Below are 25,354 nucleotides of genomic sequence, written 5' to 3' on the forward strand. Positions count from 1 at the left end.
AAACCTGCTTCAAACCTGTTTTCTTGAGGTGGCACTGCACCAAAAAACACTAAAGGAAACACGAAAACCTCTCAAGAAGACTCTGAGAGCAACTTCCTTCTTCCCAAAAGGCACATAAAAATGTATTTTTAGCAGTTATAGGGTTTCTCTGTTGTCTTTGGCTAAAGACCACGAGTCATTTCTACTGCAAGCACTAGACTTGTTTAGTGTAGAGTTACATGCATGTAAATCTTGAAGAAAGTTCCAATTATTATAAACACTCGATCCACTGAACATTATACATATGAATAAATGTGACCTATATTTGTTCCTGTTAACCAATTTATTAGATTTTATTATGGGTAGTGAAACGGTAAAATCTCAAATTTGCATGACAAAAATGTAAGACATTTCAAGTTGTGGTGAATTTTTATTCTTTATATTTATTCATATTTATTGTCTCAAACCTTTTGCAAAGCAATAGATCATACATATCTGACTAAAACTGTTATTTGCCATTAAGTCACCTAGCACATATGTTTAAATATATTAGCATATGGTTAAATATCTGCAAAACAGAATAATCTTCAAACAGAATATTATGAGTTTAATTCAGAAATTCAAGCACTTGCAAAAAAGTGTATCATGCGTTACAAAACAAAAACATTGCTTCAATAAGGCTTTAGCAGTCCCTTACAAAAATCTACCGACACACACTGACCAAAAATAAACTACCATCACCAAATATTGTTGAATATGAGCCACAAGTTCAGGCACTATACGCTGACTTCTTAAAGCAATGCATGTCTAGCCCGTTTGCTTTTGCACAATGTACTCACATTTTTCGGATCAGATATCAACTTACACTGTCATTATAAAATATATGCATAGCTGGGAGACATTTCTAACTATTTTCCTGCCTATGCAGAGACAGAAGATTTATCTGAGAGGCGTGCATCATGACAGCAGAAGGACCAACGCCAGCAGGAGAGTGAGGATGGGAGAGGCCACCATACCAGGACTGAGGCAAAAAATGCTACGAGAGAAAAAGAAAAACACTCTGAGAATATACATCAATCAGTCATCCTGTATTAAGTTTAATAGATTAGGTAATAAGGTCATTGATATGATTCAGTCATCAAATTAGGAGCATAAATAAGTCCTGAAACTTAGCAACTGACCTGATTTATCATGGCGACAGAATATTCAGGGCGTTTGCTTTTTGCCACAAGTAACATTTTACATGCATATCAAAAAGAGCTGATTAGGTTTTATATAATAAGACCATCAAACATGCATGACCTGTGGAGGTCATACATGTTTGCTATGACCTCTGAAGGACCTGTCCTGGCTACAAACATGTCGTAGAAACTTAGAAACTAATAACACAATGTCTGCAGAAAAATTCAGAAAAGGCTCCGTTGGAAGAAGCCATGAAAGTGAAAAAGAAACCTGATTAGTATTAAAATCAGGTTTCTGATTTTAATACAAAAATCAGAAACCTGATTTTTGTATTAAAAAAATCAGGTAGAAATTTGAATTTAAGGAAGAGACATGTGGTTCATGAGGGGTTAAAGTTAAAATAGATGCTATTATTGCTAATACTTTTAAATTGTCTGTAGAAATGTGACTTAATTTTATTTTTTAGTGAAACTGTGTAACATATATGCATGTCAAGTTAAGGAGATGGAGTGTATCTATGTTTACTCATAATGTATAACTAGAGCATGTCTCAGAAACATGTGTTGTACTTCAATATTTGACATCGAGCATCACTGATCCAGAAACAACTCTCTCTGTAAAAGACTATGGTCAACACTGATAAATATGTTTTAAAAAAGAACAAAGCATCCAAAAACAAACTTTTCTGCAAATTCTGTCTGCACTCAATTAACTAGAATTTTATAATGAGCCTCACTATCTAGGATAAAATGTAAAAATTTTATGCTAACTGATATAAAACCAGTAATAAAAGGATTTCTCAAACAAGAAAACCACTAAGTCTAGGAATACCTGTCATCTGTCGTAGCAGGTGGAGGAGTGTTGGTGGGGAAGATTCCACCAAAATCAAAAAGGTAGTATTGCACAGTGTAATTTTTTTGACTTGGACTTTCCTCTATGATAAATATTAAATGGGTGACATTTGTCATATCTTTTAAGAGGAGGTTTAATGGTGGGTGAAGGCATGTGAATATTCTATTTACCACCAGAAATGAAAGCAATAAAACCTGCTTTACAGAGCAATGAAATAATATTAAACAACCCATCATAAGGAGTTAAGTTAATTTAGGAATACCTGTCATCTGTTATTACAGGAGCAGGTGGAATGATGGTGGTTGGGATTCTGCAAAAGCAAAAGCATCATCGTACAACATCATTTTTGCAGCATATTATCAGCAGTAAAATACTGCAGATGGATAGTAGTTAAAATTTGAATCAAAGTTTAAGTATAAATCTGAAAAAAATACCTTAATTTCTTACAGAGCACTGATAATGTAATTGTCTCATTGAATTTATTTCTAGATCAGTCAGAAGTAAAACAACTACTTATGTTTCTTTTTACCAGGAAAGAAAGAACCTTTAAGAACATTTTATTATAATTTAAAAGTTTACTTACACTAAGACTGCTATGCTTTTGGACAATATGGAAAATCTTCAGATATTCTGATATGTTGAAACCCAAAACCTTCAACTAGATAATGTGGATGTATTTTAGGGCAACAACTCAAAACAATGCCTCCATGCTTAGTATTAATTAAAATGTATCAGGTTAGCAGGGATATTCTGGAGAAAGTCTGGGTCTCTTTAACATTTTATTATAATTTAAAAGTTTACTTACACTAAGACTGCTATGCTTTTGGACAATATGGAAAATCTTCAGATATTCTGATATGTTGAAACCCATAACCTTCAACTAGATAATGTGGATGTATTTTAGGGCAACAACTAAAAACAACGCCTCCATGCTTAGCATTAATTAAAATGTATCAGGTTAGCAGGGATATTCTGGAGAAAGTCTGGGTCTCTTTTAATTAAATAACTTCCTAACAATAACAAACTGCTTTGACTCCTTCCAGTCTGGTTTTCGTGCTCACCACAGCACGGAGACGGCCCTTGTAAAAGTGTTCAATGACATTCATATAAATACAGACTGTGGGAGAACCACAGTGCTGGTTCTGTTGGACCTCAGTGCAGCTTTCTACACTGTTGACCACGACATTTACTGAATCGACTGGAGAGTTGGGTCGGACTCTCCGGTCCAGTGCTCAACTGGTTTGAATCTTACATAAAGAACAGGGATTTCTTTGTTTCAATCGGAAACTTCTCATCAGAGAGGTCAAAGGTCACATGTGGGGTACCCAAGGTTCAATCCTAGGACCCTTCTTTTCAATACTTATATTCTCCACTGGCTAAGGTTATAACAGGACATAGGATTAGCTACCACAATTATGCGGATGATACACAGCTCTACATCACGATGTCACCAGGTGACTCTGACCCATCCAATCACTGAATGGATGCTTAGAACAGATCAATGTGTGGATGTGCCAAAACTTTCTCCAGTTGAACAGAAACAAAACTGAAGTTATTATACTTGGACCTAAAGATGAGCGAACTAGAATCAATGCACAGCTTCAGTTATTACAACTAAAAACCAGCGATCAGGCCCGAAACCTGAGAGTAGTGATGGACTCTGACCTGAACCTTCAGAGCCACATTAAAACAGTCACAAAGTCGGCCTTCTATCACCTGAAGAACATCTCCAGGATTAGAGGACTTATGTCTCAGCGCGGTCTAGAGAAACTCATCCATGCGTTTATCTTTAGCCGCATTGATTACTGCAACAGCGTCTTCACAGGTCTGACTAACAAATCAATCAAACAGCTGCAGCTGATCCACAACGCTGCTGCTCGGGTTCTCACTAAAACCAGGAAGATAGAGACATAACACCAGTTTTAAAGTCCCTACACTGGCTCCCTGTAGCTCAGAGAATAGACTTTAAAATACTGATGTTAGTTTATAAATCACTGAACGGTTTAGCACCACAATACCTTAAAGATCTGTTATTACTGTACCAACCGTCTAGACCCCTCAGATCTTCTGGTTCTGGTCTGCTCTGCATCCCCAGAACCAGAACCAGACGAGGAGAAGCAGCATTCAATTTCTATGCACCACAGATTTGGAACAAACTTCCAGAAAACTGTAAAACAGCTGAAAAACACTGGGTGCTTTTAAATCTCAACTTAAAACCCACCTGTTTAGAGTTGCTTATGGCTAAATTAGGGTTAGAGTGGGTTTTGATGTCTTCCATGTTTTTATGTCTTTAATGTTTTTAATTTCTTTTTCTTTCTTTTCGACGTTTTAATGATGTAACGTTTTTTGTTTTTTATTTTTATTTTTTTAATCTCTTTCTCACTGTTTACATAATTAAAGTAAAAACAGAAATAAAGCACTTTGAAATGCCTTGCTGCTGAAATGTGCTATACAAATAAAATTTGATTGATTGATTGATTGATTGATTGATTGATTGATTGATTGATTGATTAATACCAAGTCTACATAGTTGTTAGCAGTTTGGTTGGTATGAGAAAAATCTTCATTATAAGTGCAGTTGAACACGTCCCTGTTCTGATCCAATGTCACCTAAATGGCTTTGAAAAATGAGGTGTTCATTGAACGTGGGAATACCTGTGATCTGTTGTAGGACCGGGTGGTGGAGCGATGGTGGAGTTTCTGCAAAAGCCAAAGCATCAAAGAACAATGAGATTTTTGCAGCATAGCAAAAATACTTACAGCTACAACATGGATCATCGTGTGTGAAGGATGTTATCATTACAGCTGTGAACCTTGGCTGATGTCAAAAATGGTTTTCAATATGAATTTTTAGATTTAAATTCAATCAAAATGTGCCTGTTAGATAATGTTACTGTTGATAATGTCTTGTAACAGTAGCAATGCTGTATTTATTTCCTTTATGCCCTGCATATATTCCTATATGACGTTACAAAGATTTGCAAACAACTCTCGTTAAATGTTACAATACCTTTCTGTAGTTAAGGGTGGATGGACGGTAGAGGAAACCCTGTAAAATAGTAACCAAACAAAAATAAATATTTGACTCATGTTAAATATCTTACATAGGTCTTAAGACGTCTGAATTAGACAAATTATTGCTTTTATATTCTAAATAATGTCTTTTCCAAGTAATGAATGGGGAACTCTGTGGAATATTTTTAGTGAGTTTCTAAAAATGTAACATTTTATGACAGCTGATATAAAACCAGTAATAAAAGGATTTCTCAAACAAGAAAACCACTAAGTCTAGGAATACCTGTCATCTGTCGTAGCAGGTGGAGGAGTGTTGGTGGGGAAGATTCCACCAAAATCAAAAAGGTAGTATTGCACAGTGTAATTTTTTTGACTTGGACTTTCCTCTATGATAAATATTAAATGGGTGACATTTGTCATATCTTTAAGAGGAGGATTAATGGTGGGTGAAGGCATGTGAATATTCTATTTACAACCAGAAATGAAAGCAATAAAACCTGCTTTACAGAGCAATGAAATAATATTAAACAACCCATCATAAGGAGTTAAGTTAATTTAGGAATACCTGTCATCTGTTATTCCAGGAGCAGGTGGAATGATGGTGGTTGGGATTCTGCAAAAGCAAAAGCATCATCGTACAACATCATTTTTGCAGCATATTATCAGCAGTAAAATACTGCAGATGGATAGTAGTTAAAATTTGAATCAAAGTTTAAGTATAAATCTGAAAAAAATACCTTAATTTCTTACAGAGCACTGATAATGTAATTGTCTCATTGAATTTATTTCTAGATCAGTCAGAAGTAAAACAACTACTTGCAGTTTCTATTTAACCAGAAAGAAAGAACCTTTAAGAACATTTTATTATAATTTAAAAGTTTACTTACACTAAGACTGCTATGCTTTTGGACAATATGGAAAATCTTCTGATATGTTGAAACCCAAAACCTTCAACTAGATAATGTGGATGTATTTTAGGGCAACAACTCAAAACAATGCCTCCATGCTTAGTATTAATTAAAATGTATCAGGTTAGCAGGGATATTCTGGAGAAAGTCTGGGTCTCTTTTTAGTACCAAGTCTACATAGTTGTTAGCAGTTTGGTTGGTATGAGAAAAATCTTCATTATAAGTGCAGTTGAACACGTCCCTGTTCTGATCCAATGTCACCTAAATGGCTTTGAAAAATGAGGTGTTCATTGAACGTGGGAATACCTGTGATCTGTTGTAGGACCGGGTGGTGGAGCGATGGTGGAGTTTCTGCAAAAGCCAAAGCATCAAAGAACAATGAGATTTTTGCAGCATAGCAAAAATACTTACAGCTACAACATGGATCATCGTGTGTGAAGGATGTTATCATTACAGCTGTGAACCTTGGCTGATGTCAAAAATGGTTTTCAATATGAATTTTTAGATTTAAATTCAATCAAAATGTGCCTGTTAGATAATGTTACTGTTGATAATGTCTTGTAACAGTAGCAATGCTGTATTTATTTCCTTTATGCCCTGCATATATTCCTATATGACGTTACAAAGATTTGCAAACAACTCTCGTTAAATGTTACAATACCTTTTTGTAGTTAAGGGTGGATGGACGGTAGAGGAAACCCTGTAAAATAGTAACCAAACAAAAATAAATATTTGACTCATGTTAAATATCTTACATAGGTCTTAAGACGTCTGAATTAGACAAATTATTGCTTTTATATTCTAAATAATGTCTTTTCCAAGTAATGAATGGGGAACTCTGTGGAATATTTTTAGTGAGTTTCTAAAAATGTAACATTTTATGACAGCTGATATAAAACCAGTAATAAAAGGATTTCTCAAACAAGAAAACCACTAAGTCTAGGAATACCTGTCATCTGTCGAAACAGGTGGAGGAGTGTTGGTGGGGAAGATTCCACCAAAATCAAAAAGGTAGTATTGCACAGTGTAATTTTTTTGACTTGGACTTTCCTCTATGATAAATATTAAATGGGTGACATTTGTCATATCTTTAAGAGGAGGTTTAATGGTGGGTGAAGGCATGTGAATATTCTATTTACCACCAGAAATGAAAGCAATAAAACCTGCTTTACAGAGCAATGAAATAATATTAAACAACCCATCATAAGGAGTTAAGTTAATTTAGGAATACCTGTCATCTGTTATTACAGGAGCAGGTGGAATGATGGTGGTTGGGATTCTGCAAAAGCAAAAGCATCATCGTACAACATCATTTTTGCAGCATATTATCAGCAGTAAAATACTGCAGATGGATAGTAGTTAAAATTTGAATCAAAGTTTAAGTATAAATCCGAAAAAAATACCTTAATTCCTTACAGAGCACTGATAATGTAATTGTCTCATTGAATTTATTTCTAGATCAGTCAGGAGTAAAACAACTACTTATGTTTCTTTTTACCAAGAAAGAAAGAACCTTTAAGAACATTTTATTATAATTTAAAAGTTTACTTGCACTAAGACAGCTATGCTATTGGACAATATGGAAAATCTTCAGATATTCTGATATGTTGAAACCCAAAACCTTCAACTAGATAATGTGGATGTATTTTAGGGCAACAACTCAAAACAATGCCTCCATGCTTAGTATTAATTAAAATGTATCAGGTTAGCAGGGATATTCTGGAGAAAGTCTGGGTCTCTTTTTAGTACCAAGTCTACATAGTTGTTAGCAGTTTGGTTGGTATGAGAAAAATCTTCATTATAAGTGCAGTTGAACACGTCCCTGTTCTGATCCAATGTCACCTAAATGGCTTTGAAAAATGAGGTGTTCATTAAACGTGGGAATACCTGTGATCTGTTGTAGGACTGGGTGATGGAGCGATGGTGGAGTTTCTGCAAAAGCCAAAGCATCAAAGAACAATGAGATTTTTGCAGCCTATTATCTGCAGTAAAATGCTAGTTACTACACGATGAATTGTCACGTTATTTTGTGAATATAGTCTCAGCTAAAGTTTAAAGAATGTGCAAACAATTCTCATTAAAGTGCAATACCTGTCGTCTGTAGTTGTAGGTGGATTAATAGTAGTTAACGTCCTGTAAAATTAGAACCAAAGTTTAATTAAAAAATTGAAAAAATACCATAATTCCTTACATAGCACTGATAATGTAATTGTCTCATTGAATTTATTTCTAGATCAGTTAGAAGTAAAATGATTACTTGTAGTTTCTAAAAATACCAGAATCTTAAGAAAAAAATATAATTCAAAGTTTCCAGGGTTCCATTTTTTTCAGTACTAAGTCTAAATATGTCATATGGTGTGGTGGTAGATGGTGATAAGAGACGCTGAGACCCAGGTATGATGAATATGGTGGTTATTTAATGAATTACAATGCACAAAAACAGTCCAGGACAGGTAGTACGGGAGAGAACTAGAGCACACGGCTAGTTACCAGTAGCACTGACACTAAGACTGAACATAGAGCAGGGTTAGCCAGGACTTAACAGTACAACTGGAAAACTGCAGCATAGCAAAAATACTTACAGCTACAACATGGATCATCATGTGTGAATATAAATTTTTAGGTTTACATTCCATCAAAATGTGCCTGTTAGATCTTATCACCTTGTTACTGTTGATAATGTCTTGTAACAGTAGCAATGCTGTATTTATTTCCTTTCCTTTATGCCCTGCATATATTCCTATACAACGTTGCAAAGATTTGCAAACAACTCTCGTTAAATGTTACAATACCTTTTTGTAGTAAAGGGTGGATGGACGGTAGAGGAAACCCTGTAAAATAGTAACCAAACAAAAATAAATATTTGACTCATGATTAATGTTAAATATAGGTCTTAAGATGTCTGAATTAGCCAAATTATTGTTTTTTTTTCTAAATAATAACTTTCCCAAGTAATGAGTGAGAGAACCCTGTGGAACATTCTTGTGTCAATTTCTTCATATTCAAAACTTTACATACACTAACATTACTACCCCATTGAAATATTCTGAAGTCTTCTTCCATTTTATATTGTCAGAACATAGTGACAGTTTTAACAAATTTGCAAAAAGCAAATATTTTATAAATTCACACAATGAAGTCTTAATGTAACTGACCTAAAACAGGCAAAGTCAGTGAAAAAAGAAAGAAATATTTGCCTTTTTCTGCAATTTAGGTAAATATCTGGTTTCAGCTGTAACATCTCTAAAAATGATCCAAACAGAAAACATTTTGTTGTGGGGAAGAGGAACTGTGAGTTGGCAAAAGGGGTGATCATTTATTGTGTCGTTCATCATGACAAATTTCTTATCATAATAAATATTTTTGATTTATTTTCAAAAAAAATTCTGATTTATGAAGTTAAACCCCCCCAAAACTGTCCGTATTGAGTTTTAGTATTTTCTCTATTGTTTGTTAAATGAGAGTATGATTATATATAAATAAATTTGAAAATATGATTTAATGCAACTGTTCTTCTTTATGTGAAAAGAAATAATAAAAGTTATTATGTTCACTTTTATCGTTATCACAATAGTACCAGAAAATATCATGATAAAACTTTGTGTCTATATCGCCCATCCCCAACTGGTAAGCTGTGCATTCGGTTCGTACTATTATTGTGTGTTCATCAAAGCATAAAGATCAACACACAATTGCTATTCAAACAATTAGAGAATTGTTTGAATAGCCAATAGCTAATAGAACAAGTATTATAATAGATAATATTATGATAAACAGACTGAATTAGCATGTAACAGCATATACACCACAAATAACAGAAAAAGAGAATACATCATTTTTACAGTTTATGTACATTAGAAAAAATAAAGGATAATCAATACCTGTTTTCTGGGCTTGTAGAAGGTGGACTGATGCTTGGAGATACTCTGTAAAAGTCAGAGGACTATTCAACAAAAACTCTAAAATCTGATTGTAGTTCTAAAACTTTTTCTTTTAGAGCTTTGTGAGGGAATGCAAATTTGTCAGTATTAAATTATCATTTGTAAAAAGGTTTACCTTGCAGAGCATTGACTTTTATTCAGATTTTGTGGAGGATTTGTTATGCTCACTGGTCTTAACTGAGGACATGGTAGAGTTGTTCCATTGATTAGTGGGTTGAGATCTATCAAACGACAAAAATGTCAGTTAGAAAAAAGAAATACAATGTCTGAGGAACTTCCTCATAAGGCAGTGTTTCTCAACCTTTTTTGGGCCAGCCCCCCGCTAGCCTTTATCCAGGTCCATCACCGCCCCCCACCAAAGAATTTGCAGGCTACTTTCCACTGACCATTATTTTATCATTAATATTACTATCACTATTGTAGATGTTTTGATTTTTATGCTTGTTTCTGTATTTATCATCAAAATAATTTCCCAGAGAACAAAAAAGTCATGGGAATAGAAATTATGTTCTCAGGTGTCTACGAAAAATGTAATGAACATTCAAGTTAAAATTGGTAGGCCTAACAGCAGCCAATCAGAGTGGACAAATATTATTGTTCTTTGCCATTTTCTAGTTGTTAAATATTACACAAAATGATCAGATAAAAGATATTCAACATGCCAGTTTAAACTTTGAACTATTTTCAAAACGACTGAGCTCTGCAACATTAAAACATGGAAAGAACTGTAACTACATTAATCATAGCTCTTCTTCTCTTCAGTATTTCTGACGGTTTCTGGTGGTGCAGCTCTGTGCTGCCTTCAGGAGAATGGGACAACAGAATATCATCAATAAAACTTCACCCACATGGCATTTATTGTGCAAACCAGAGCTTTCAGTGGAAAAACAAAAGTTCCAGGTCCTTCTAATGCCATACAAATATGAGACAGAAACATGGATTATATCTTTATATAGACCCGTCTATTGATTTATAGATTAATAGTTTTACTGGACAGAAATGACAAAGAACAAATCTGGTTCTTAATCAAATCCTAATGAGTCAAATTGAAAGTGTCATGGAGTCATCAGCCTCATGACATTAACACTGACATGAAAAATAATATTGAAGAAATAAATATATCAAATCTAATTAAAAACATAAAAATAAGTGATCAGTTATTTACTGTTATGGTCTGTAAGATATATTTATTCTCAGTACTAGATGTGGTCTCAACAAACCCATGACACTTCAATAATATTATTTTACCTTTTATCTGGAAATAGTGTCCGTTTATTCTTGCCATACAGTCCTCTGTATTAATTATTGCTCGAAAGGTCTTGTCATACCAGTTTATTCCTCTGTATTTACTTTAGTTTCTTAGTTTATTCTTGCATTTTGTTCTTCATTCATTTCCATTTAGTCTCATTTGATTAGTATTATCCTCTCTTGGTTTATTGCTATGTCCACTTTAGTTTCTTTCCTGTTGCTAGATTTATTTTATCGTTTATTGACGCTCATCATCAGTAATCTTCATTCATCACCTGCTGCGCCGCCTAATCTTCATGTGTTTCACATGTGTTGATTTTTTCACTGTTCAGCGTCAGATTCTATGTTTTTATGCCATAATTCACATCTAGTTCGTCGCTCCGTTTTATGTCCCGCTTCTCCTGTTTCAGAGTTTTGCGCAATGTGAACGACTATTTTTTTGTAAGCCCCTAAGGTGCAGGGCGGTCGGGAAGCGTATCGATGGGGAAAAGGCAGACTGACATAAACCTTTTAAAACAACGGAAACTATTTCTGCATTCTAATTATTGAAATTTAAAAGTGCTGTGTTGTTCCATCACCCCCGTTTCATACTGGACAATGAACGCTCTCTATCGTGGTATCACCCATGGAGGGATTTCTTGATTTCTTTTATTTAAATGGGTTCATTTTTCAGAGGGATACACAGTGAGGGTATCGTAATTTTAACTACCAGTAGCAGGAGAACCGAGCTGCGCCAAGAAGCCAACAGAAGCTAACAAACACTGAATAGAAGAAGAAGAGCTGCAATCGATACAGTTGCAGCCAAGCATGGTTTAATGTTACACAATACAGTTTTACCAAGTTGCTCAAAGTCTAAACTGGCATTGTTGTGCATTTAAGGTGTAAAGTTTACCTTCGACCAAACGCCCCCCATAGGCATTCCAGCGCCCCCCTTTTTGTAAAAATGTCTGCCAGCACCCCCTGCCGTCCTCTGAACGCCCCCTGGAGGGCGGTACCGCCCACGTTGAGAACCGCTATCATAAGGGCTGCACCAATTATTCCTAATAATTCCTAGAATAATTAGAACTTTCCAGCTAATTCTTCCCACCTTCTGGATGACAAAATACAAATTCTGCAGATGCAAAATGTTGCATTTTGAAGTTAACATGTAAATGGTTATTTAATCACCTCTGGACAATTGAAGTAATGCTCTTAATTACAAACTTTACACTGTCCTTTCACCTTCTATTAAAGGGATCCACAATTAATTGAACATGTAATTTTCCTATTAGCTAAAAAAAAAAAGCTGTTTGTGATACGCTAAAACTCATAATTGCTTCAATCATATTTTGTTATAGTTTTCACCCATGGAGGTCGCCTTTTTTTCACCTGCTGGGTTGATGACGCATTTTGGTCCATTCTGGAATCTACAGTGTACACACAGGACGTTCAGGTGTGTCATGATTGTTAATTGTATTTATTTGCATTTTAATGTTCTTGCAAAACACTCCATGTAATTACAATGAATTAGCAATACAGATGCATTTTATTTTTTTCTCCGATGACAACCTGTGGCAGCAACTGAACATGCAAACTGAAGAGAGCAAGGCCAATCCAAATGTCAACACCGATGCCATTTTTGAGGTAAAAAGACGCATCTCGGAGATGAATACGCTAATATCACTGGATCCACTACAAAACTTGGAAATGCAACTACATTACCCTACCCATGAGAATTTGAGTTTTTCTGTGTTTATTTAGGTTTCTGTGTTCTGTGGCGCCTCTGTGTTGTCCCGTCTACCCCTTGATTAGTGACACCTGTTCCTTGCTTCCCACGGATTTACTCCCTGTGTATTTAAACTCACCTATGTTCCTTGTTCTTTGTTCGGGTCCTTGTCTTATCGCCTAGTGCGTCTAGTTTGTCTAAATCTTGCCGTCAGTTATTTGTTTTATACCAGTTGCTACCAGTTGTGGGCAATAGCCTTCCGCTCATCTGTGCTGCCTGGATTATTGTGTTTTTGGATCATTAAATCATCATTCTTTCATTCCAACCAAGGTCCTCAGCGTCATCCTCACCACCTCACCATGACACTACCTTGTACAAACTTGCAATTAAATTTCTATGCATGCCGACATCATCAGTGTAATGTGAAAGGATGTTCTCAAAAGCACCTTTTCACCGTTTCACCATTTCCACCATTTGGATTGACATTTGGATTGGCCTTGCTCTCTTCAGTTTGCATGTTCAGTTGCTGCCACAGGTTGTCATCGGAGAAAAAAACTGAAATAGTTTGTAAATGGCGCTATCGCCTTGGCCCAAAGTTGTTACAACGGCTGATGTTTCTAAATAAAAATGTGAGTGAAACTTGTCCAGTTTCCAGTCTTTATTGAATTTACCTGCAATGACTTTTTGAATTCAGCAACACAGCAATCCAGTGTTTGAATCCAGTGTCAACACAGTTTGGGAAATGTGCCAAACACCCTATGAGGCCTCATCTGCTTATCGTTACTTACTGGATCACACAGTCGGACCGGGTACATGTCGTTCATCGTTTCATTTATGAAGCCAAAAGCATCAGCAGCAAAATACCAGCTCCTACAGCCAATTCTGTCCTTATCGTCTGTTTGGTCCTCCTCACCTTCATCACCTCTTGTGATTTCTACATTCCGATCGATTTCAAAACGCTTCGGTTCAAATTGAAAAGGCTTAATAACGTTACTCATCACTGTTTTGGCTGGAGGATTCAGGCAGTTGGACCATTAAACGTCATTTATCCAGAATGCATTGCAGTGTGAACAACATGGCAACGTTCCTGTGACAATGTTTTATTAAAGTGCCTAAAACCTAAACCTACAGTATTAATACTGTATTGTTTTCACATCTAAACTAAATATTTCCCTTATGTTCTCTGAGTGTAAAAATATGAGATGATATTTCCAAGACTGATGTTTCTTTGATCCTTTTTCTCTAAAACATTGCTTTCCAAGAATGCTGCAGCGAAAACAAGTTCTTGCAACATTAACAATATATGATTATGATCAGAATATTAAACGCACCTTCAAAGTTGAACATGAAAATGGCGCTTCCTCCCTTGAGAAACTCTCTGGATTGCAATTCTTGTACCGTTGTAAAAGGATTGACCCCCCAGAGAACCCTACCACCATAGACTAATTCTTCATTGTCAAAAAACAATGCAACTCCAGTCTCCCTAGGATTGTCCCAGATAGAGGTACCTGTTACATGAGAAAACACATTTGTTTTTTTTTGGTTTGTTCTTTTTACCAACAACTTTTCTTCAAAAAATTAACACTATATGATAAACTTACCAGATGCTACTTGAGTTATATCAGAAACAAAAGTAGATTCCTTAGACATTTGCAGTTGCTTGTTTGGGGTTTGATCCAGCAACTGGAAAATCATATGTCTTTGCAGACAAGGAAATTGCAGCTGGTCATCATTCTTACCAGACAAAAGCTGTACATACATTCCAATATACGTTTTAAAAAGAATAGTGGCTACATGGTATGCATAGCCGTCTTTGGAGTATTGTCTTGGGCTGTATATTCTGGTTCCAAAGCTGCTTGTGTTTAAAAGATTCTCCAAGTCATCAATCTGCAAGACAACATGTGGACACTCTGTCTCTGAGAGATTGATGTCATCAATGGAGAAACCTCCTGTAGAGATTCCTGCTCCTTTCTGGACCTCAAACACCACCTGGAAGTCCTTGGTGGCATTCAAGGAAACATGGTGGATCTTCCAGTGAGATGTTCGTGAACCTGGAGTAAGAGGTTTTAATTTACTATGCTACACAATTTTAATATTACATCATACAAAAGTGAAAAGTTCTAGTTTTTTATAAGCTTTACCAGTAATTTGTCCCATAAGGCGGAGAGTTCCTGTGGTGTCCTGATCGTTTTCAAACTCTCTGATCCAGATATTAAGTTCATCTGCCTCATTTCCGCTGTGGAAATAGTAGAACTGCAGACACTGGACATTACATGCCCTGGTCGGCTTCACTACCTCCGTTTCCAGTCGTGCTGAATCTCCTTCTTGACCTGATGCTGTGCTTGCGTGCATGAAGTACCCTGTTTGTTGACCTGCAAAATGTTGTTCAAGATAATGTTTCTGATACATTTCACTCTTCTAAAATATAAGCATATACTACTCCATGCATTTGCATAAAAAGGTAGAAGTTACTTATGCATGTTATAACCAATGAAGGACTCTGTTTGTTGACCAGTAAAAATGTCCAAAATAAAGTTTTCTGGTGGATTCTCCATTTTATTTACATGTAGCTTACAGACAATTTAAGGCATTTGCACAACTTCAGAAACAGATTTTATCATCTTAAATCAATATTATTACAATTTATACCAATAGGAAAACTGAGCTTTGTGGTGAAATAAATTAAAGTGAATCTATCATGCATTTTGAAGAATGTATTCAAGTCATTTTAAAGGTTTTTGCTTATTTGTTTATCTCAGGATTCGCATTAGTCTCAGTACAGACTATTTTTCCCTTGAGTCCACACTAAACATTGCAAAGTCCATTATACATGACTCACATGTAGAATTTGCTCATATGCAATACAATCCATAACAGTATAAAATCATAGTAACCAAAAAAATTGTTTTGTCAAATACATTTGATGTCTGATATGTGAAGCAACATAGACATCAGAAAAATATGGACCAGGAACAGATTTCTGAAGTTTGATGGAATGTCTACATTTTACTGACTATAAATCCCAATACAGGCATGGTAAATGACATTTGCTATATATTTAAATGAAAAATTGTTCCACAATTAATTATAACTCATTTCTAAGATTTGTCTTTATTTAAATTAATGTTCTAAATGTTTATTAATCTGTTGATTTGTTTTATTGAATGTCATCAATGCACTTTTTGAGCATGATTCATGTCAGTTTATGTTTTTATGATGTAAAGCTACTGTCATTGTGTTTCTTACCATACATGTTACTGCAGATAAAAAAACAAACATTTTACATCAGTCTGAATGTAAAGAAAGAAAGCAAGATGTCTCATCATGTCTATATGAATTCTAATGTCTTATTTGATTTGTTTTGTGCAGCATGTTTGTATTAAGGTATGCTACTTTTTACTGGGATGTCAGTGGCATTTTTATTTCTACACTTAACCATCAACTAACCCCTCTGAGGAAAAAAGTTTGATATTTTTACTCAGTCTACGACCATTGATAAGAGATTACATTTATATTACCTGAATTTATACTGAATTTGTTTTCATTATTATGCATCGGAATATAAAGTTAATTCCAAAACTTACCATAATCTTCACTTCCACTTGGTAGAGTGGTGTGGTCAGAGCTTGGACCCCCTGGAGCTTGGGTAACCACTTCCCATCCACTCCCACCCTCTGAACAGTGGCTCATCTGACACATCGATCCATTAGAAAAGCCACAGTAAAATTTGGAGACAATAGTTGTGTCTGAAACAGTGAAAGGGTTTGCATGTATGTGTTAGGTTTTGATTTTGACAAAGTACTCTTTACACTTTTCATCATGGCAGTTGTTACTGTTTTACTTTGAACTGTAAAAGAAATAATCAGCTGAAAGCTACAATAAACAACATATGGAAAACTTTAACTCTGATGATAAAATTAATACTTTCAGATGTATGTGACAGATTATAAATACACCAATTTTGGTAATCTCAACAATCTGAATGGACTCACTGCAGTTGTAGAGGAGGTTCAGCTCCAGAGCATCACTAGGACTCATGTCCAGCCTTTGACCAATCACATCTTGGTATTTAGGGTCTATGGTAATAATTGTTGTGCGATTGCCATTGCCATTGTTGAATGCGTCCTTGCCGTAGTGCATCACTGACATGTAGTCATACGGGACTCCATGGGTGGTGCTTACAGCACTTTCAACTTTGTTGAAATTATACTCTGTACCTGGGTGACACAAAACATACTGCACTTAAAAACATAGTAAGAGTAAGAAAAATTTTACTCAGCATAACTCCTTAACCACTGTGAAGAGCTGAACATAGCTGGCAAGATCCAGTTTTTGAACTGCAAACACAATAGAGTGAATAAAAAAAAGCATTGCAATGAGAAATGTTTAATAATACATGCCTTTTTCAGCACTTTCAATGACACTGGTCATAATGTCCAAAAGAGGTCAGTAATCTTTTCATATTGCTTTTAAACTCTTGTAAATGTCTAAACCTACAACTATCATAGAAATTCATTAAAAACAAATGCAAAATCTATAGAGATGATATCTTTTCAGCCTTGAAAAATAATGTTCAGAATTTGAAATACAGACATGTATACTCTTAAATGACACAAAATCTTTGTATTTTGAGTAAAACTTTTCACACATAATTATATATCCATGGATTGACTAATTGTACTTATTTCCAGAAAGAAAGCTTTTCTGATAATCTGCTCTCTTTGCAAGACAACTTGCTCTAGCACAGTTTCTCAATTATTTTCTGTCATGCCCCTCCTTAGTGATCATATTTCCCCCCCCCTGCTCAGTGCCCTTCCCTCCCCAGAATTTACATACTGTTGCGAATCTGTTCGTATTTAATATATCGTACAAACCACTGGCTCCAACATTGTATGACCTTATTATCAAAATCGCTGTTTTATTATTGTAAGCCTCAAAATAATTTCCAAAATCAGTTTAAGTGAATCAGTAACATTTAATCAAGACTACTCAATTTGAAGAAGTGCAAATGATTCACTGGGATTTGCATTTTTAGACTTAATATAGTAAAACTTTTAGAACTGTAAGCGTTGATTACTTGTCAGCTTCTTCAGTTTAGTTTTCCACAAGGTATAAAGTTCTTAACATTTATTGTGGAAAAATGTGCATCAATATTGCTAATAGTGCAGCTTGTCAGATGAGAAGAGATGAAATGTATAACATTTTTGCATTAACAATATAAAGACAGGTTTTGTCTATTTCCTGGCATTTTTCTGCGAGCTACAGTTACTTGCTTATAAGGAGTGTAAGTGCCGAGTTTTTGATTTGTGTTTTAAATACGAGTAAAGTTGGACGAGAATAAAGACTAATTTTATGACAGCTTTTCACCATACTGCGCTAAATTGCGGAATACTGACGGTCTTGTAAGGTTATAGTTGATACTGGTTTAACAAATGACTAAGTACTAAATGTTTTAGCACATCAGAAGCAAATTTTCAGCCCCAGGACTTTGAAACGATTGCTTACACAACTTTTTATTTAACAGAAAGAACCAGACTTGCTGAGCGAGTCACGTTGCATATCACTCCATCGAAGCTTTTTAATTTAACGACTTTCTTCCGGCAATATTGCGTCTTTATTCTGCCAATATTTAAATTACTCTGGTGATTCGACTGGGTTCTCGTAGTATCATGACCATATTCTTGTATTTGAAAATAATCTCTTATCCTGGCTACTGACCTCTGCTGCCGTTTTTCTTTTCACTGTCAAACTTCTCCATCTCTCCTCTAGATAGATATATTTCAAAACATCCGCGCTTGTATCCTTTGCTCCGTTTTCTCGTTTTTTTGTTGATTTTTTTTCCTGCTTCGTTTACATCTACTGGCTTGAACATGTAGGCTGTTGATTAGTTTGAACACTGCTGCCACCTAGTGACCGGAGGTGGCACTGCTGCCACTTAGTGACCGGAGGCAAGTACTGTCTTACAGGAAACTTTGCTTTGTGGGGTAAAATGAATTATTTGTCCAATTGCTGCTTTTTGCAAGTTATGTTTTTCATATTATGTAATTTCTTTCATAAACATCTCAATCATATGCAACTGTGTTCTCATGCATAAATGACAGTTAGCACTGGCAGTGCAGCATATCCATTCACTTCATGTTGGTTCTTTTCTGAAGGTGAGCAGAATTTTTAATTCTTGAATGTACATTGGCAGGTTTTCTTGCTTTGCTAAATACTGCACTTATTTACAGTGAATAAATCAGTGATTCGTGAGAATAGGGACAAAATGGGTTTTAATTTTCCCATAATTTTTTTTTTGTTGTTATTTCTCAACCTGATGTATGCAAATATGACAAATAATGTTTTGGAAATGTAAAGATGCTAAGGTACAGGTTCCCAGTTGCAACATTTAAAAAAAAATAAAATTTTTAATCGACCTGACCTAGAACGCTGTCATCACCATCTAACAAAAATAAATAAAAAATTATTTTTAATGACCCTATTAGTGATATTTTTACTCATTTTGCAGACAAATGCTTCTCAAAAACAAAATAAATATTATTTAAAACAAAAAACAACAAAAAGTCCATCTGACGGAGTTGACACTGCATGACGGAGTTGACAGAGCTGAAGGTAATGGCAAACTAGTGAGTAAAAAGAAAAACTTGATACATGTGAAGTAATGCAATTTATGTAAAATACATTAAAATTAATTAATTGCACATTTATGTGAGATTTGACAACAATTTCACTGAAAGAGTCACAAAAACTCTGATGGAGTTGACATCTGACTGAGTAGACGAAATGCCAAACTACCTCAATTTATATATGATGTTATTCTGAAGGAGGCCATATTGTAGCTCATCAGATCCATGAAATCCTTACATTATACCAAAATTAAGCTTTTATTTCACAAAATTTCATCAAAGTTTTGTAAATTGTCAGTTATGGTGTTGACACATCATGGTTGAGACAAAAAACTTAGGAATAAAAAGAACAAAAAACTAAAGAATAACATAAGCTAACCGGAGCTAACTACCCTTCTTAGCAAAGGAAGAGAAGGGAAGTGGTCATGGGGTCCTTAGAAGTTCTGGTGCCCCCCAATAATGCCTGATTTTTTTTTACATTATTTTCATTTCTGACGGTGTTGACACAAACTAGGGACAAATTTCAATGGAGTTGGAAAATATATAAAAAATATTTGTAATTCAATTTATTGATACTTCTATAAGTATTTATATGAATACGTGTACTTAATTGTCATAGTATATAATTTTTGTATTTCTTTAATTGTTTTAAACTATTATAATGTATTGAGTTCTGCTCCTGGACAATGGCTTTTACAGGCATCATCCACCGACTACAATGTTTAAAATAAGAAACTATTCAGCAAATACCTGGAAAATATACATTGTTGTGCTCACATGACCCAGGTTAGTTTAGTCAGATACTTGAAAAAGTTATATTTTGTGTATATTTTATTCAAATGTTGTGCTTTATCCATTGGACCTGTTTTGTCCCTATTCTCAAGAATCACTGAAATACATATTTATTCACTGGAAAATTAACTTTTGGTTCAGTATTACTAACTGGTTGATGTATTTTGTACCTATTACATTTTGAAAATAATACAAAACGACAAAGCTAAATGTTTTTTTCATATAATGAATTTTATAATATCAGTTCTACCTGACAGGATGTTGGCGAATACAATCCGTACATAATCATCTCTGTCATATCTAGACTGTTCATGGTAGAAGCCAAGCGCATGAAGGATCTCATGTTCAACAATAGCAATGTAGTCACAGCCTGCACCAATAGAGAGGTCCTGTCCGTTGGCGAATATTCGACCAATATATGACCAACATCTAGAACAGAAAGAAACACCAGTAAGATACATCAAAATCTTTCAAATAAGCACCACTACATGTACTGGGAAAGTGATTTACATTGTGATAATCACATTATACGTTGTTTATACACTAATAATTCAACACAAAAAGACCATGTCACACTGTCACCATGACATGAGACTATGATATGAAAAAAATCAAGCTCCTCTGCCCTCACCCACTGCTAACCAAAACAACCAATCAGAACCAGGAGGCGGGTCTTAGAGAGGTTGCATTCACATAAATCAGCTGCGTGATTAGGGTTTTTCAATCTTTTTAAGAAAAAAAGAAAACAGGGAACTTACCCATCCAGCTTTTTGATGTTGATGTAATAATTTTCAGAGTCCCGGGGTTTGAAATCGATGCATGACTTCACTCTGAACTGGTCAAAGGCTCTCATGATGACTCCTTTAGCTCTCAAGTCTTTCAGTTCAAAGTCAATTTCAAAGCAGGTAAATAGAGAACAAATGACACAACATTTATTTTGCTTATTGTTCTTAGAATCACATCACAATAATATTCATTAGAAAAAACAAGAACACAGAAATATTTTCATTCAACTCATTTGCTTTTGCAGTTTTCCATTGCACAAATCATTCGACAAAGGACTCTTTTCTATTGATATTTGCTGAGTTGCAGACCCAGGTTTCAACAGTGAACGTTTACGCTACAAGAACTTTCTTGAATCACACATCCCCTAAAACATTTGGTTTAAATTCATTTCTTTTATGAAAGAAAGAAAAATACCCAGGCCTTGATCCAAGACGTAGGGAACAGGGGATGTCCACTGACTGTTTCCAGGTACAATGCTGCTCCTTTGAATGTTTGGAGGCTAAACAAGTTGTGCATGAGACACGGGCACATAAGACAAAACATACACACAGAAATATACTTTTAACTGAACCCTGATCAGTTGGCTTGTGGCACTAAACTTACCTCACGAATATCATCAAGTGTTAAATCTAAGATGAGGGCATAAAGTTAATAGTTTTAAAAAATAAATCAATTTCTCAAAAATCTTCTTACAAAAACATTGAAATGTAACTTTACCCTTTGTGTTGTGTTCACTGACATCTAAAAATCACACAATAGTCTTTGTCAGTTCACATTAGGTCACACAAAAGACTAAATGTATGAAGATATAAAATAAATGTCTATAACTTACCAATTACCTCTACCTCCACCTGGATTAAAAAAATTGAACAAAGATGAACATAAAAACAATACAACTGACATAAAATAATGATTAAAAGAAAGCATTCTTCCTTCAAACATGAAAGGTTTACATGTTTGGAGGATGCTCTTATTTTTTGTACTATTTAACATTTTGACTTTCTTTGTTCAATAAAAGATGTTGAGAAATCTGTAGTCTGTTTTTGACCAATAAAAAAACAGGCTTATATTGGAATTTAAAAACAAGATTAATAGATAATCTATATGTTGTTTAACCATTGTTAAATTTTATAAATGCTGGCAGATCTCTAAAGGCCAAAGAAGGTATATGTTGGCCCTTAACCAAAAACTTATTCTAATGTATTTTGGAGCAACACAATATTTTTGGACAAAATAAATATTGGAAATATCAATGTCAGAATGCCTGACAAAAAAAAATCTCTCTCTCTCTCTCTCTCTCTCTCTCTCTCTCTCTCTCTCTCTATATATATATATATATATATATATATATATATATATATATATATATATATATATATATATATATATATTTTGTTATTTATTTTTTATTTTTTTTACATAATGTGAAAAGGTTACAAATATTTTTCGCTTCATACTTTATAACACAACAGCTAAAAAAATAAAAAAGCAAATACTTACCATAGGGAGGGAAAGTGCTGATGAAACTGCCAAGTTCACCATAAGAAAAAAGTAGCTTTTCAGTCTCATGATTGGTCCTGGAATAAAAGTTAAATATGAGATTTATTGACTAAATATCAAATGAAATAAATGTCAAACATAATTCAACAAAGTCTATGGATTTAGTTCAGTTCATCTGAATTTAAAGTCACCCGTCTTGTACCTGTCCTGAAGGAGCCAACCACTCTAACCTCCGTCTTCACTCTGATTAACATTATAAAGAAACGGATGAGGGTTTTCAAGACAAGAGGAGTCATGTTTAGTTAATGAGTTAGTAATTTTTTTGTTTGAGGTATGTCAGATATGAAGGTCAATGCCTCTTCACTGATAAAAATCTAGATGTGTCTTTGATAGTTGATCTCTTCCTCATTTTATAAGAGACAGTGGGTCTCTTCCTCATTTTCTTTTTATGTGAAGATGTCACAAAGAGATGTGCAATTGTACAATTCAGGCAGTTTGATTTAAAACTGTAAATCTTTGTGGTCTCACACCTTTAATTGTGCAATATTTTTAGAATTGAACAGACTGGTTATTTTGAAAACAAAGCAAACAGGTTACAGGTCTGCATTTACCATCAGCGCTTAGTTCCGTGTTCTTTAGCTCTGTAAACCCCCAAAAACATGACATGTACATAAACTATTGGTTCATTTAAATCAGGACTTAAAACAGCTTTTGTAAAGACAATTGTTTTAAACTGATGTTTATTGTATACTATGTTTTTTACATTTGTAAAAAACATATTGTATTAAGTTAAATGTATTAATTAAACACATATAGTATACAATATGTATACTTTATGTATACATATAGTATACATATACTATATGTATACTATACATATAGTATAGTATATGTACTATAGTATAGTATAGTATAGTATAGTATAGTATAGTATAGTATAGTATAGTATAGTACTACATTTGTAAAAAACATATAGTATGTTTTTATCCAAATAAAAACATTTGTATCGTTTTTATTTGGATGCTTTGTTGCTTTTTTTGCATATGAATGTCAGTACTTAAATAAACTTGTTTTGTCTTTTTTATGCTTTTCTTGGTTTCTCTTTGTCCCTGTATTACACAAGTATAGCAACTCAGATCACTGACAATTATGAAAAAATAACACATTAAAAAAATTCTTTGTTGGAGTTGATGCAGTAAGTCACTAAGTGCACACCAAAACCTTAAACAAAATCTGCTTTGTAAATGCTGTATCATTTAGTCATCATGACAGGGCATTTCAGTTACACAAAATTAATACTGATTAAAGTAATTTAGCATCAGTAATTAAACTGATTCTTTCCATTAACTACATAAACACATACACAATCAGCTTTTGGTCAAAAACTAGTCTGATCTATATTCATACTAAACTTTTTAAGGCTTTGATTGGTGATCAGACACTTTACTTCCATTTCCTCCATTTTATGGTAAATTTAAAGGTGCACTCTTTAATTAATACATTTAACTTAGTACAATAAGCTCACATTCATGATCAGGAATCTGTTCCAATGTGGCATCATGTTGTATTTAACAAACACTAAGCAAAAGCAATATTTGATATTTGGTCGGAATCCTTCACTCAAATATTGTTTTTATTTTTTTATGCAAGAATCATACTGAGTAATTCTCCGAGCCTCTACAAAATCTTCTGCACTCGTGGTTTCAACGGTGACCTACTATGTTTCTTTGAACAAGTTAAGATACGGCTCTACAAATATGTCCTTTATGATACATAAAGCACCAAACAAAGACCATAGTTGTAATTGTTGTTTTAATCTTTCAATTATATTACTCTGTACCTTTAGCTAATATGGCGAGGGCTGATACAATGATGTAAACATAATAAGCTGAAGTATACGAAAAAACTGATTAAAAAGCTCACAGTGTGCAGCTCTACGACGTTCAGAGATAGAAAGGAAAGATTTGTGTCAACTTATTATGTAAGAAACTGACTATCCTGTCATCAACGCTAAATCTGATCCTGATGGCTTATACTTTTCTTTTTTAATGTGTGACGCTCTAAAAACACTCTTCATCCAATCTCTGTGCCAATTAGAAATCATATGATTTTGATAACCTAAACAAAGTGATTGGGGCTGCACAGTGGCGCAGTTGGTAGAGCTGTTGCCTTGCAGCAAGAAGGTTCTGGGTTCGATTCCCGGCCTGGGGTCTTTCTGCATGGAGTTTGCATGTTCTCCCTGTGCACGCGTGGGTTTTCGCTGGGTACTCCGGTTTCCTCCCACAGTCCAAAAACATGACTGTTAGATTAATTGGCCTCTCCAAATTGCCCGTAGGTGTGAGTGTGTGTGTGCATGGTTGTGTGTCCTGTGTGTCTCTGTGTTGCCCTGCGACAGACTGGCGACCTGTCCAGGGTGTACCCCGCCTCTCGCCCGAAACGTTGGCTGGAGATGGGCACCAGCACCCCTCCCGACCCCACTGAGGGAAAAAGGGTGCAAGAAAATGGATGGATGGATGGATAAACAAAGTGATTGTGCATTGTGTACTCTAACAAGGATGAAAACAGACACTCGGTCTTATTTTAACTTGTCAAAACCTGTGAAACTGACTTTCAGTCCTACAAGGATTGTTCCACTATGCGATCTTTAAATACAAATAACATAAAAAAGTAGAGAAACCTGATAAGCTTGGAGATTACCATTTCATATTTTTTTGTTTTTAATAGCTTTTGTACACTTATTGTTATTGTCACTGAGATGGGATAACTTCTGCAACACACTGAAAAAGCAGTGTAAAGGGTTTCCACAAGGCTTTTGAGAAG

General features: G+C 34.7%; 1 protein-coding gene across 1 annotated transcript in view; it reads right to left on the reverse strand.

Annotated features, from left to right (window-relative positions):
* LOC103477874 (meprin A subunit beta-like) overlaps positions 1-22,627 on the reverse strand; it is a 46,844-nt gene extending 24,217 nt beyond the window's left edge. The window contains exons 1-24 of the mRNA XM_081597249.1: positions 22,535-22,627; positions 21,867-21,885; positions 21,752-21,775; positions 21,638-21,663; positions 21,449-21,533; positions 21,007-21,124; positions 20,499-20,677; positions 16,823-17,047; positions 16,415-16,576; positions 14,972-15,202; positions 14,432-14,881; positions 14,162-14,338; positions 9,993-10,098; positions 9,818-9,862; positions 8,729-8,767; positions 8,028-8,069; positions 7,824-7,868; positions 7,168-7,215; positions 6,598-6,636; positions 6,243-6,287; positions 5,594-5,641; positions 5,024-5,062; positions 4,669-4,713; positions 2,276-2,323 (exon numbers count right to left, since the gene is read on the reverse strand). Of these exons, the coding sequence (XP_081453375.1) occupies positions 2,276-2,323; positions 4,669-4,713; positions 5,024-5,062; positions 5,594-5,641; positions 6,243-6,287; positions 6,598-6,636; positions 7,168-7,215; positions 7,824-7,868; positions 8,028-8,069; positions 8,729-8,767; positions 9,818-9,862; positions 9,993-10,098; positions 14,162-14,338; positions 14,432-14,881; positions 14,972-15,202; positions 16,415-16,576; positions 16,823-17,047; positions 20,499-20,677; positions 21,007-21,124; positions 21,449-21,533; positions 21,638-21,663; positions 21,752-21,775; positions 21,867-21,885; positions 22,535-22,603 (2,354 nt within the window). The 5' untranslated portion in view covers positions 22,604-22,627. The remainder of the gene's footprint in view (positions 1-2,275; positions 2,324-4,668; positions 4,714-5,023; positions 5,063-5,593; positions 5,642-6,242; positions 6,288-6,597; positions 6,637-7,167; positions 7,216-7,823; positions 7,869-8,027; positions 8,070-8,728; positions 8,768-9,817; positions 9,863-9,992; positions 10,099-14,161; positions 14,339-14,431; positions 14,882-14,971; positions 15,203-16,414; positions 16,577-16,822; positions 17,048-20,498; positions 20,678-21,006; positions 21,125-21,448; positions 21,534-21,637; positions 21,664-21,751; positions 21,776-21,866; positions 21,886-22,534) is intronic.
* Between the last annotated feature and the right edge of the window lie 2,727 nt (positions 22,628-25,354).

Source organism: Poecilia reticulata, chromosome 16 (assembly GCF_904066995.2).
Source record: "Poecilia reticulata chromosome 16, P_reticulata-male-v2, whole genome shotgun sequence".
Taxonomy (NCBI): domain Eukaryota; kingdom Metazoa; phylum Chordata; class Actinopteri; order Cyprinodontiformes; family Poeciliidae; genus Poecilia; species Poecilia reticulata.